This window comes from Centropristis striata, chromosome 21, assembly GCF_030273125.1.
Source record: "Centropristis striata isolate RG_2023a ecotype Rhode Island chromosome 21, C.striata_1.0, whole genome shotgun sequence".
In the NCBI taxonomy this organism is placed as follows: Eukaryota; Metazoa; Chordata; class Actinopteri; order Perciformes; family Serranidae; genus Centropristis; species Centropristis striata.
In genome coordinates this window covers 22,346,815-22,360,895 of record NC_081537.1, presented here as the reverse complement: position 1 = coordinate 22,360,895, position 14,081 = coordinate 22,346,815, and the positions used below count along the sequence as shown (strand labels likewise).

The window sequence follows — 14,081 nt, the reverse complement described above, 5'->3', positions numbered from 1 at the left end:
TACCAGAAAGAAGATTAGGATGCATAAATCTGCAACATGAGTTTTATTTCATGACAGAACAGAACAGTTGCTACCTGTGCTAAAACACTTTTTCATATTTTCTGATTTATCTGGGCTTATATGGGTCGTAGTGACTGTAAATCTGTTTGTGCATAAATGAGTGAATGAGCAGAGAAGAGGAAACCTCTGGACAAAAAGACGAGAGAAAAAGACCAATAATCTCTTCCTTGCGGCGTTCCTATTTATAGGGATTGAATGTCGCTTCAGATTAAGGTCACTGACAGCCATCTGCTGCCCTCTGCTGGACACACACACATTTTAGTTGTAGTTACATATATATTTTTTTTTACATTACAGTATTTGTTAACCAGATCCAAATCTTTTATATTTATCTTTGATTAAGAATAACACAAACAATAAACGGTTAATAATTAAAATGCTACTGTTGTAACTCTGTACTGCACACATATTATTGTGCACTATATGCCTCAAATCTTTACATGGCAGCACAGGATATAATTCAATTAATTGGACCATGAATCCACTTTCACAAATCCATTCACAGCCGCCCCAGGCACTGGTCTCTTAAAGCTCATATGACATAAAGAGAATATGAAAATGCCTGTGTGCACATGCATCTGCAGGGGAAGGGGAAGGGGGAGAATCAGGCATATAATCTATTCAATTATAACATTTTAATTAAATAAAGTTACAACAGTAACATTTCATGAATCAGAAATAGAGATAATTACACAAACATGTCTGGCTGAATGGTCATTATAGAAATGGACATAATGAGAAAAGTTATGGTACTTTGCATTTCAGGCCTTTGTGCTTCTGTGGATGATATTATCCAAGTTAATATCATAGACTGTATATAAATAAGGTTAATATAAATTTAAGGCTGCTATATTACTTGTGTACTGTAAAGTATTCAGATCTTTTACTTGCATGAAAAGTACTAATACCACACTGTGAAAATACTTCAGTATAATGCCTGGATTCACGTACGTATCAGCAGATTTTACGTCTATAATGAAAAGGAAAAATATTCATTGTGCAGTAAATTTTCCCTTTTAGTGTTTTACTGTTTCGAAACACCTTAAATAAACCAACTTGACTGAATTTTAAAACCCAAATCTCTTTTGCATGATGAAACAACCTGTCACTCATCACAAAACTCATTAATATCTAGGTTTTCCTCTTGCAGAAAAACTGGATTTAATCAGTGGAATCTACGATTTTTTACAATACACCTGTCATAATTGGTTTACTGTTTTACTGAAGTAGAGGTTTATTTCTATTATTTTTCTTGCTAAACATACTGCATAGGTGTAAACGTAATCTTCTAGCAAGCGTGCTTGCATATGTGCATACATGGTTTTTGAGTTTTTGGTGTGAAAATTATTTTATAACTGCCTTAGACAAGATTTGTACCCTGTTGGTGTACAGCTTTCGTGGAAATATGAACAAAGGCTGTGTTTTAGTTTTTCTCATGTTGGGGTCATGCAAGGAAAAGTTATTGTATTTGAACTTGAAAGAAGATCATTAAAGGGATTTCCTCTGCTGTTGAATATAGTCGTGGGTCTGTTTTGACCCCTAAGACAACACAAGGGTTAACTCCTTCATCTACTCTTGGGTAGTTTAATCTTCATTAATGCAGCATATTCTATAAGATAATCATGTTTGTAGTGTGAGAAGCACCTAGTATCTCTAAGAAGTCGACTTCTCTTGAGCTCAGAAACACAGCTGTTTTCAACTTTGTGATGATGCATTTTCCTGCTCATCTAAGAGTTTGTTTGGATCGAGAAGAAGAAGGATTTTGTCAACACAAACAAACACTTCTTCCTTCAGTTTGTCACAAATCATCAGATCTAGAGATATAAGTAGCATAAAAAGTAAATACCATGAGTAGAGGTACTTAAGTGCACATTAAAATTGCACTTAATTACAGTACTTGAGTCAGTGCACTCAGTTATTTTCCAAGCGATTAGACTGCCAACAAAAAAACAACAAAGAAAATATTTAAGAATATTTTTTTCAAAATGTAGAAACAAATTACTTCAATGTACCAAATGCACTGCCATCATCTTGTAAAAGTGTGTATATTTATGAATTTTACCTTAAAACCAGTACAGCTGCACTAAAAGCAAGTAGATTTGTTGAGAAACTAAAAAAAAAGGTTTAATAATTAGGAAAAAATAGGCCTAAAAATTTGCCTAAATTGCACATCCAATGCTGCTGCAGTCATCGTGAAAATTACAAAGAAAAATTACATATTGTTTAATTTATTCCTGACTTCCATTAATTCGTTTAATTAGTCTGCAGATTGATGAATTGCCTTTATTTGCCTGGTCTCATACAGTAGTGTTCAAAAATAATAGCAGTCCAATGTGATTAACCAGATAAATCCAGGTTTTTAGTATATATTTTTTTATTGCTACATGGCAAACAAGTTACCAGTAGATTAGCAGTAGATTCTCAGAAAACCAACAAGACCCAGCATTCGTGATATGCACGCTCTTAAGGCTGTGCAATTGGGCAATTAGTTGAAAGGGGTGTGTTCAAAAAAATAGCAGTGTGGCATTCAATCAGTGAGTTCATCGATTTTGTGAAAAAACAGGTGTGAATCAGGTGGCCTCTATTTAAGGATGAAGCCAGCACTTGTTGAACATGCATTTCTCTTTGAAAGCCTGAGGAAAATGGGTCGTTCAAGACATTGTTCAGAAGAACAGCGTACTTTGATTAAAAAGTTGATTGTAGAGGGGAAAACTTATAAAGAGGTGCAAATAAGTGTAGGCTGTTCAGCTAAAATGATCTCCAATGCTTTAAAATGGAGAGCAAAGCCAGAGACACGTGGCAGAAAACGGAAGACAACCATCAAAATGGATGGAAGAATAACCAGAATGGCAAAGGCTCAGCCAATGATCAGCTCCAGGATGATCACAGACAGTCTGGAGTTACCTGTAAGTGCTGTGACAGTTAGAAGACGTCTGTGTGAAGCTAATCTATTTACAAGAATCCCCCGCAAAGTCCCTCTGTTAAAAAAAGGCATGTGCAGAAGAGGTTACAATCTGCCAAAGAACACATCAACTGGCCTAAAGAGAAATGGAGGAACATTTTGTGGACTGATGAGAGTAAAATTGTTCTTTTTGGGTCCAAGGGCCGCAGACAGTTTGTGAGACGACCCCCAAACTCTGAATTCAAGCCACAGTACACAGTGAAGACAGTGAAGCATGGTGGTGCTAGCATCATGATATGGGCATGTTTCTCTACTATGGTGTTGGGCCTATTTATCTCATACCAGGGATCATGGATCAGTTTGCATACGTCAAAATACTTGAAGAGGTCATGTTGCCTTATGCTGAAGAGGACATGCCCTTGAAATGGGTGTTTCAACAAGACAATGACCCCAAACACACTAGTAAACCAGCAAAATCTTGGTTCCAAACCAACAACATTGATGTTATGGAGTGGCCAGCCCAATCCTCGGACCTTAAGCCAATTGAGAACTTGTGGGGTGACGCTGTTTCTGAAGCAAAACCAAGAAATGTGAATGAACTGTGGAATGTTGTTTAAGAATCTTGGAGTGGAATAACAGCTGAAAGGGACGTGAAGCAGTTATTAAAAAAAACTGTGGTCATACAACTAAATATTAGTTTAGTGATTTACAGGATAGCTAAATCCTGCTGAAGTTTGTACAAAATAGTTTTGAGTTTTTAAAGTCAACGGCAGACACTGCTATATTTTTTACACAGTCTTAAGAGCTGCATATCACGAATGCTGGGTCTTGTTGGTTTTCTGAGAATCTACTGCTCCTACTGGTACCTTGTTTGCCATGTAGCAATAAAAAATATACTAAAAACCTGGATTAATCTGGTTAGTCACATTGGACTGCTATTATTTTGAACACTACTGTACATGCAAATATGATTTCAGCCTTTCACACAATATTCCTTCACCAGGAACATTTAAAAGAAACAATGAAACAAGTTTAATTACTCATGAATCCAGGATTACACATGAAACTACAAAATTGTTGTTACACCTCTGATCCTCACTGTCAATATCACAAGAAATTAAATTATTGTTTTCATGTCAGGGTGCCAGATCTTTGTGTTCCACAGCATTTAATCCACCATAACACCCTGTTATATTCACTCTAATACCTCATCATTACTTTCACTTAATCAATGTTTAACAAGCCTCCGGTGTTGTGTAACAGCAAGCTGGATCGGCTTGCAATGTTGAAATGAAGACAGAGGATTAAATTTTAGATTTGAAGTTTGCTACCAGCTGGAAGTGACAGAGAGGACGAGGCAGCAAGGTTTCAGCTGGAGGCTTTAGGACAAACTTGTCATTTTATTAGTCTGGTTAACTGCAAGGTATCAGGATGCTATGGGCAGTTCTACCTGTCTGAAATAAAACTCTAAAGCATTTTTCAACATTTCTGTCACACAGCATTACTGTGGACACATTTAGAAACAAGATCCTACTTTTATTTGATGAACTGTACACTGTTTTAATACCAGAGAGGCAGCTCTGAGATGCAATGTTAAAAAGGCCTCTTGACCCTTGAACTCAACTCTGATAAACACACACTAAAAAAAGCCTGGAAGTTTAGATATCCACAAATCTATCTGATCTTTAAATCTTTATTTAGATTCCATGCTCAGCCTTCCTTTAGTGATTAAATCACAAAAAGGCCGGAGGATCCTACAGGTTTTCATGTCGTAAAAACGTAGAATGTAAGTAAAAGTAGAAAAGTTTATGTGTCCAACATATCCTGTCAATCTCAGACACCACAGCTCAGCTACAACACAAAGCAACAATAATGAACATCCTTTTCTTACAGAAAAGTACAAATAATGAAGTTTAAAAAAAAAAAACTCCATTGCAAGTAAAAGTCCTACATTTAAATTGTTACATATCTAATTAGAGAAATGTAGAAAACTTATCTTAAGTGAAAGTACTCATTTTGCAGAAACCCTATGAAGGGAGAATCTGGTTTATTTTCTTCCATAAAAGTACTAAAATACTCCGTTGTAGGTAAAAGTCCTTACTTTAAATCATTTAACTATTAAATAATGTCAAACGTGAAATAACTCGTTCTGCAGAAAAATAAAAAGCCCCTTTCGAGAAAAGTATTGTTCTCCTCATCAAAGTGCTAATAATGTAGTAAAAATAAACATTGCAAGTAAAAGTCCTTCATTTAACTCAACTATTAAACAAAATAGAAAAGTCCACTTGTCTGAATAAACCCAACATATCCATCAATCTCAGACAGTAAAAAGAAAATAATCCATTGCAAGTAAAAGTAAATGTTACTAAGCCAATTAGAAAAATGTAGATAAAAGTGAAAGTACTCGTTTTGCAGAAAACATGCCCCACATGAAGGGAAAATCTGGTTTCTTTTCTTCCATAAAAGTACTAAAACACACTTATGGAGGTAAAAAAAGTAAAAAGTGAAGAAACTCTTTCTGCAGAAAAATGAAAGGCCCCTTTTGAGAATAATATTGTTCCGTTTCCTCATAAAAGTGCTAATAATGGAGCAAAGTTCCTCATTTAACTCAACTATTACACAACAAAGTAGAAAGTTTTATTAGTATTGTCTGAATAAATCCAACATATATTAGATGCCATAGCTCAAGCAACAATAAAGAATTTGGAGAAGATATTTGAAAAATACTGTATTTGGGGTAAAGCACTCTTACAGAGGATCACAGACATTTCCTTCAAAATAAAAGCACACCAGTACACTGATCCACAAACAGAAGCCACTGTTTCACATTTAATCAACATTCGATTCAACCTTCTTCCACAAAACTATTGTCTAAAGTGTCCAGTAAAAAAAAAAACACTTTGTGCTATGAAACATCATAGCATGTCCTTGTAATAAAGCCCTTTATGGTGACAATATATCAGAAACATCATGATGAGAAAGAAATTAAAGCGGCAGAAGATCAAATCTTATTTACAAACCCACAGTTCTTTGGTCCATGCTAGTCATTGGTTGGGTCAATGCATCAATTATAAAGTGTTCCAATTCAATATTCAATCTGCTGCAAGAAAATAAAACTGTTTTGGATTCAGCTGTAATTAATATCAAACAGCATGACTCACGATAATAAAACTACCTTCATGCTACTATGGCTACTGCTAATACTACTGCTGAGAAATAAGATGAGTGGCCAACACTGTGCGGCTAACATCTGTAAACAGATCTAAAATTAAAAGAATCTTCAGATCTCTCTTTGAAAGCAGTTTGACAACACTGAACAATGTTTGGTATCAGAACATTTTGACTCTTACTGCTGCATAAAATGTTTTTAATCTTGTAGGAGAATTAACAGAATCATCACGTTTGAAGTGTCTGTTACAGTTTTTGGCTGATCGTTACTAAATCAAACTGCAGTTTCCGTTTAATATTATTGCTTCACATTAACTACCATGCAATGGTTCTTCTAGAAGAAATCATATACATGCACTAGACTAGTAATATGTAAAACTTTAAAGCAAAAATGTTCCGGACAGTCTTTACAGTGACATATTACCTTTTAGACATTCTTACTCTAATAAGGAGCAGCTTTCTTAAATAACTCGGAATCCCTTTTAGCACAAACTACGCTCATTTCCTTGAACCCTAAAATGAATTTGAGAGGATGAAGAGTGAGCACATGATGTTGTTGAATGATCTGGATTTGTATCAGATTTCATTTTGAGGCGTTTCTAATATTCTGCCCACTTTTATGTCAGTCATGACTCCTAAACATTACGCTCCCATTCAACAAGACGTTTCCAGGAACCCGTTTTTCTCTTGGATTATGGTTGCAGTTTTCAACACAAGGTTATTGTTTTGATTCGGAACAAAACTACTTTGTTAGGTTTAGAATTAGATCATGGTTTGGGTTAAAATACGTGTGTTTGTTACATATGCAAGTTAAGTATGTTACATAAGGTAAAGGGGACATTTTATACTAAATTTTCAGGTTCACATATACATGCTGCACCTTTGTAAAGGTAGCTCTCCAGCTGTGGGTGGAGATACTCAGATGGAGAAGAGGTATTTTTTAATCAGCCTGCAGGTGATGAATCTGGATGACTTGTTTTCTGATCTAGGCAGCCCACAAAAAACCCTGTCTTATTTCACAGTTTGATGGTTGGTTGGCACTCCAGATACCCAGATGTACAGTATGTGCACAAGAACTGAAAACCTAAGTTTTTCATTATATGTCCACTTTAACTTAAAATAAGTTAGCACTGATGTTTGGTTTCACACAGGACATAAACAGCGATGAAAGGAAACAAAATTCCTCGGTTAGGTTTAGGAAAAGATCATGGTTTGTTACATAACTGAAGTTACGTACGTAAGTTAAGTTCATTACTGTACGGCTGGATATGTTACGCAAGTTATCCAAGTTAAAACATGGGTCAAAATCCTGAGCTTGTTTGACCAATTCATCCAGTAGACCTTCTGAACATAATCTGCTAAACACAAATTTGGGAGAAAATAAGTTTCCCACAAAGTGTAATTGAGAATGAAGTTTTGTTGTATGGGAACATAATTCTTAGAAATGAGGGCTTCATACATGTGTAAATGAGGAGAACAGAATATTAGAAACACCTTACTGTATTTCAGGATTTACTGCAATGCTACTTTAGTGGACTGCATTAGATTGCACAGGCGTACCTAATAAATTGGCCCCTCAGTCTGTCTTTAAACTCCAAACTAAGATGCAGACATGACATGTGATGGGTCCTGAGTACTTCTAGTGACAAGCCTGAGTCCCCACGGTGAAGAAGTACTTGTCTCTGAACTCGTGTTGTGTCAGTAGGTTGCTCTTGTGCAGACAGCTCTGCAGACAGGAGGTTTGCTGTGACACAAACCAGAACAAGAGGTGTCCAAATATGGAAATGGTCAGATAAAAATAAGAGTTGCTTAACCTCCCAATCTTGGCCCCGACTAGAATAGCGCGGGCTAAATATAAAAACCTTGTGGTTTCTTGTGTCTCGCCTCTGCAGCAGTTCACAGGTCCCTTACCATTTCATTAAAATAGTGTTACTCTCCTGTAGGCACGGAGGCCTTAAGAAAGAGGAAGCTTCTCGTAGGAGTGCAGCTGAATAAATACAGCAGTGTATCATTACATACAAAATAAGTTTTGATGACAGCCTCAGAGTGCCAGTGGGTGTAAAATGGCACGATATGTGTGCGACTACATTGTCCTCTCCCTCTGACACCTGTCACAGCAGGAAATTGTCATTTCTACAGAAATGGACATAATCATAATACTCCCTTTCTAAGAAAGTCTTTGAAAAACCTGTGACTCAAAGGAAAGAGGCTACAAACCATCACACCAGCACACTTTCCCTTTGTGCACTTTCTACTGTGTCTCTTTCCTGGGGTTTGGTACCATGGTAGTATCCCCAGTAGGCTTCATTTAGAGCGCGGCTCAGCAGAGTAGAGAGCCAGAGGGCCACGGATCCTCATGGATCTGCAGCCAAATCAGAGGCCTGATACTCTGTGTGCGCTCAGCAGTCCACGGGGACTGAGGGAAGGAGGTGTCCTCTTCCGCCTTGTCAGTACTTATTAATCCCAAAGATCCTCACACCGTGCAGCTGGGGCAGCTTGGGGATCAGTACAGTGAGCAAAGAAACAGTGTTGACCACAAAATGGGCCCGATCATATTTGGTGTAGAAGCTGGTTAGTATATACCTGAAACAGACACAGAAGAGAAGATAAAGGTAATGAGAGACTGCATTCATGTCTGCATTTGTTTGAAGTTATTTTGTTAACAAGCCTGATACACACAAGGTCTTCTTTAAAGAAAAATTAAAAGATTAAAGCTGTCAAAACATCACTTTAAGTATTTAATAACCCTTTCACTTATTTTCTCTCTGATAGTCACAAGATGTGCCAACACTTTAATCTGTGAGTGTTTCAACACCCCGACAAACACGATTGCAACATCAGTTCATTGAACTAAACTATCCTCATGATGCTGCAATCTATAAAGCTCAGTGTGACCTTTGAACCCCCAAACTCTGCACAAGCTTTGAAAAGCATGTTTAAAATAAAATTTAAAAATAATGGCCAAAATGACATCATTTATCATACACAGAAACTGTAGAAACTTTTCTATGGTCCTTGAATGGATCATGTGTGATGAATGCTCTGGTCACTAAACCTAACCAAATCAAAACATTAAAAAAAGAGATTTTTTTTTAACAAAGTCACTTTATATGGGGCATTCAGAATCTCACCTAAAGTAAAGCATTTACATTTGTAAAAACAAAACAAAAAAACATTAAATTCAGTGTTTCTCAGCACAACTGTGAAGCCAGGAACTGAGACCGGAAAAAATGTAAATAGTTACTGTATAATGTACAGCATGTGGAAAAATGTTCCATGTTATTCCAGTTTTTGTCAAATTAATTATCAAAGAAATACACATTTTTATGATTTATGGCATGATAGCTTTGCGATACTGTTCAAAAGACATTTAGCCACTTTTAGCCATGACTGTGCTGTTTCCATAGAAGTTAAGGACTTATATATTGCAGGGAAATAAAAGGACACAGGGAGCAAAACAATGGCTTGGGTTTAACCAACAAGTAACAAACATTCATTTCTGCCTCTAAAGTGAGTTCCCAGCACCAACTGTGTTTTGGCTACATGCTGACAGATAATGTACAGATGTTTCTGGTGAGACACAGGAGTCAATATGAAAGTACACTGATCTCATATAAACAGCAATTTATAGATGCAACGGCAAACAGCAGTGGGGGTTTTTTGCTTGAGCTTACAATGAGAAACTGCACATCCTGTTCTCTCCAGAAACAAGTGAGGACATGCAATGATGGTTCTCAGGAGACTTTTACAGACATGGAGCTTTTCCATCTGGAAACTACAAACTGACCACCAGTCTCCTCCAGCTGGCACTGGTTGAAAAACAAAAGGCCTTTACAAAAACAAGTGTGAAAAAGTGAACACCTGCAAGAAGTGCTATGGCTACAATGTCCAAGTTGAGCTTGCAGGTCAACCCCAGGGAGCCAGAGTGCTTCCTGTAAACTGAACTGCTGGTTAATAAGGACAAGGGCATGAAAGCAGTGAGGGGTACGATTGCAAACACTAAGCCCCTGAACAATTTGGGAGCTTGGCTAATAAGGGAACAGCAGGGACGCTGATCAATCAAAACTCAAAAAGAGAGAAACAAGAAGAGGACATTTTGTAATGCAAAGCACATGTTTTGCAGGTTTACCAAAACACGTATATAGAATAAATTCAGCAAAGAAACTACTTAAAGTTAAAAGGTTGCACCCTGGTTTAGGCACCAGCGGAAAAAAGGAACCGGCAACTTCCACAGAGACCCACAACACACAGCTGGTGCTGGTGGTTGGGTAGTAAGGTTGGGCTGATGGATGATGGCTGACTGATGGTGGCACTAAAGGAATTAATTATGTGCTTAAAAAGCAACAAATCTGATTAATCAACAGTGCATAGACTTATTTTAATGAGTAAATCTAAAGATGGAGACACAATGCTGTCACTGTTCCTAAGATCAAGATCAAACAAATCCAAAGTAAAAGGCAACTTTTTCAAACAAATTAACTGGAGATTAACTGAAGATTAACTATTATGAACGCCAATTCTGAATTTGAACACATTTGAACAGTTTGGCTGTTCTCTCGGCTGCAGGCTGAGCATTATGTTTTGAGGAACCACTTACAGGACGATGGGTGTGATGGTGAGGAACTTGCGTGAAGCAGTGAACTGCACACCGTAGTCCATCTGCTCCCAGTGTGTCAGCAGGCGAGCCTTGCCCTGATCTGGGGTCTCAAAGGGCGTCCCTTTGACCGTGTGAAGTAGCAGGTACATGCACTGCAACAGACAACAGACACACAGTCACAGACAAAAGAAGAGCTTGCTTAACTAAGCAACACTTAGTTAGCTCTTTTCCACTTTTCGAACAATCTCAACAAAAAAAAATCCTTATTTCACAGAATTTGATGTAAAACATTTTCACAAATGCAGAGAGGTACTTTGAACTTTCTGGCTCGCACATTTCACGCTGTATGAGTTCAACAAATGAAAGGATTTATTTGGGATAATAATTGATTATGTCTTTATATGATATTGTAAAAGGTTGCTTCTATCTGTATGACATGATAAACAACGCCTGAGCGAATAACCTCAATATTTCCATTTTATTACTGTTATTTCTCATTAATTCCCATAAATTCCCAAAGTTTACACCTTGAATATTCCCAGACTTTTGCACCCACTTATTGAAAAACATAAATAACATGTAAATGTCCTGCTGGTGGATGAAAGATATAGCCTAGAATGTTTTTGATTAGCTGTAAAGACCACAAAACCAGCAGGGTCTTTTCTCAGGATTCCTAGTGTTAGGAAAACTTTAAAACTTCGGATCCATCTACAGAATACACTCCTGGAACAACAAAATCCAACTGCAGTTAATATTGAAGTCTTCAGGGCCAGACAGACCCTGTTAGGTGATCAAAGTTTATGATGCAATACTGAAGAATACCTCGGATCTTAAAATTAAATTCTGGTTGAATCATTACTGGCACCCACCTAACTTAACATGACAGTGGAGCTTTTTTTCTTCTTACAATAGCTTAGTACAGAGACTTGTTCCCCTCTGACTCATTAGTCCCAAAGCCTTTCACCAGGCTGCACTGTTAGCAAATGTTAGAGCACACTGTGGTGGTGCCACGGCTCCACTCACCAGATTGTGAATGAGGTTGGTGAGGGTCCAGACCACGGGCACGCTGGCGAAGGGAATGCTGAGCAGGATGACGTGCAGGAGGCCGATGCCCAGGATGTAAGACAGCCACATTCCTCTGCTGTTCATCACTCGGGTGTTGGGGTTCACCTCGCTGTGCGCCGTGCCCACATTCATGATGGCGGCGGTGCCACTTCAGAGCACTCTGCCCACTATATAACGTAGCAGATTGAACCCAGCTGGGGACTGCCTGTCTGCTGAAAGATAAACACAGACATGAGTCATAACTGTTAATTTGTACAACACATCTGTAAAAGGATATCTGATAAATCATTATCTATAGTTATTAAGACTTATGGCAACCATCTTAACTGTTCTGGAACAATGTACACTGTCACATTTTAATACTATGACTTGCTTATTCATAACTCAAGTCACACAATGAAATTAAACACTTGCAAGGCTGGGCAATGATTGAATATAACCATTTTCCATTTTATGTGTAATTTATCTAGACCCCTATAGGCTATTGAGAATGTATAATAATCCATCTAATTAATACATAATAACAATAGTTAATCCTCAAGGAGCATACATTAATATTATTAGTATTAACAATATGTCAGAAGAAATGGCAAAAACAGTGATCTTGATTGCTGCATATGATCATATCATGTGTTATTCTGTTTTTGAACAAAAACTGTGGTAGTTGTTGAAGTTTTTCATTTACAAGAAGGTTGATTAAAGTGAATGCCAGTTAAGAATGCTTAACATACATTAACTTATGTTCGGTATGATTTTTCATATCATGATGTATCAATGTAACCCATTACTACTTATCATTAATACTGTAGTAGGCTAATAGTGGTTTTACACCAGGTGTTACACACTATAAGTGCTCTAATTAAATCCCAAAGCACCTACATACAGCACTAAAGCACAATCGATGATGATTTTAGCAGGCATGTGCCAGCCAATCAGAAACCAGTATTCACTGTGACCATGGTAGAAATGGAAACGTGCAACTGTGGCTGAGTTAAGACATGAGTCGGCTGATTATTAAAGAAAAAAAAAACAAGAGAAACTGCTGATGGAGGCAGTATGTCTGGTCAACAGCAGCTGATTGACCAGAGTAAACAATGTAGCAAAGCCTCATTCCAGCATGCTGTCCTGTTAAGTTGCTTAAAATGTAACTGGCTAAATAATTATCCGTAACGTGGCTACAAAGATCTACAAGTGGACTACCGAGCACCATATGAGTTAAAATATGTACTTATATATGAGAATTATGAGTGAGTAAATAAATCATTGCACTCACATCAGAGAAAAATGGCTTCAACTCCGACCTGTATTGGTACTAGTCCGTTATCACAGTTTTTGTCTTATCGATGCCTTCAGTTATGTAAGTGGGTCTATCACGGTGAGAGTGGCGAGGCTCCGGGGTTTCCATCAGTCATCCGGCACCATCTTTCGGCTCCAAACGTGCTGCTAAGCGCCACGGCTCCGCTCGTGGAGGCTCACAATCAACCGAGACACATCCACTTTTCCTTCGTCTTCCAGACAACAGCTGGTGACAACACAGCACAGCTCATCATAGAACGTCACCGCTAGTCGCGTTCACGTTTTTCATGGCCGCAAGTTTTTTTACTCCGCGCATTCGGCTGCAATTGGTCGCGAGCGGTCACGTGTCCAAATTCGACCTATCAGCAGTTAGTGCGTCTTTAAAGAAACTGGACCACACCCCCTTCTGACGTCAGAGCAGAGGCGGGATCCGAGGAAACCGGCATGATTGACACTTAGGGTTTTTATCAACGGGAAGAAGAAAAGATTTGACATTAAATATCCTTTTAAAACCAATAACAAACATAAAAACATATATGAATAAAGCAAATGTATGAATAAAAATAAATACATTTGGCACTAGACTAAATATAAAAATATATAAAGCCCATTGCCAAATTTTATTTTATACATTTGCATGATTCATGTTGCTTACCTTGCCATGTTTTTTTTATTCTCTATTTATTTATCTTTGTGGATTTTAAGACTTTTGTTTTTCTTTTTTTGTATTTGTTGTAATTATTTCTATTTTTTTAATAAGCCTTTTTTAATCTAACCCACACAATTTGCTTTTTTCTGCTTTATGTCTCTGTTCCTTATTGTGCAAATAAATGCAAAACAAACAATTTGCATATTTTTCTAAACTTTTCTTTTTTGGTAGGTTGGTAAGTAGGTTATATAAAAAAGAAAAAGTAGTTTTAAAATGTAATTTAAAAAAAATGTATACAATATTGGGAGAATGCATAAATGAGTAAGCAATATAATCTTTGCATT

General features: G+C 37.3%; 1 protein-coding gene across 4 annotated transcripts; it reads right to left on the bottom strand.

The window, feature by feature from the left end:
- Positions 1 to 5,677: 5,677 nt before the first annotated feature.
- ormdl3 (ORMDL sphingolipid biosynthesis regulator 3) lies at positions 5,678 to 13,345 on the bottom strand. Of its 4 annotated transcripts, none has more exons than XM_059324981.1 (4): positions 13,066 to 13,345; positions 11,751 to 12,004; positions 10,728 to 10,879; positions 5,678 to 8,713 (listed from the first exon to the last, which is right to left on the bottom strand). In XM_059324981.1, exons 2-4 carry the CDS (start codon positions 11,922 to 11,924, stop codon positions 8,578 to 8,580), a joined length of 462 nt encoding a protein of 153 aa, XP_059180964.1. In that variant the 5' UTR covers positions 11,925 to 12,004; positions 13,066 to 13,345; the 3' UTR covers positions 5,678 to 8,577. The 4 variants fall into 4 exon arrangements, with proteins under 4 accessions (XP_059180964.1, XP_059180965.1, XP_059180967.1 ...); XM_059324982.1 differs by having other exon boundaries at positions 11,751 to 12,001; XM_059324984.1 differs by having other exon boundaries at positions 13,094 to 13,345.
- Between the last annotated feature and the right edge of the window lie 736 nt (positions 13,346 to 14,081).

Coding starts and splice junctions, on each gene's coding strand:
- ormdl3 (XM_059324981.1), bottom strand. CDS start 11,924: ATGAATGTGGGCACGGCGCACAGCGAGGTGAACCCCAACACCCGAGTG. Junction 10,880..11,750: donor CCAACCTCATTCACAATCTG/GTGAGTGGAGCC, acceptor TGTCTGTTGCAG/TGCATGTACCTGCTACTTCA. Junction 8,714..10,727: donor ACCATCACACCCATCGTCCT/GTAAGTGGTTCC, acceptor TGTCTGTTTCAG/GTATATACTAACCAGCTTCT.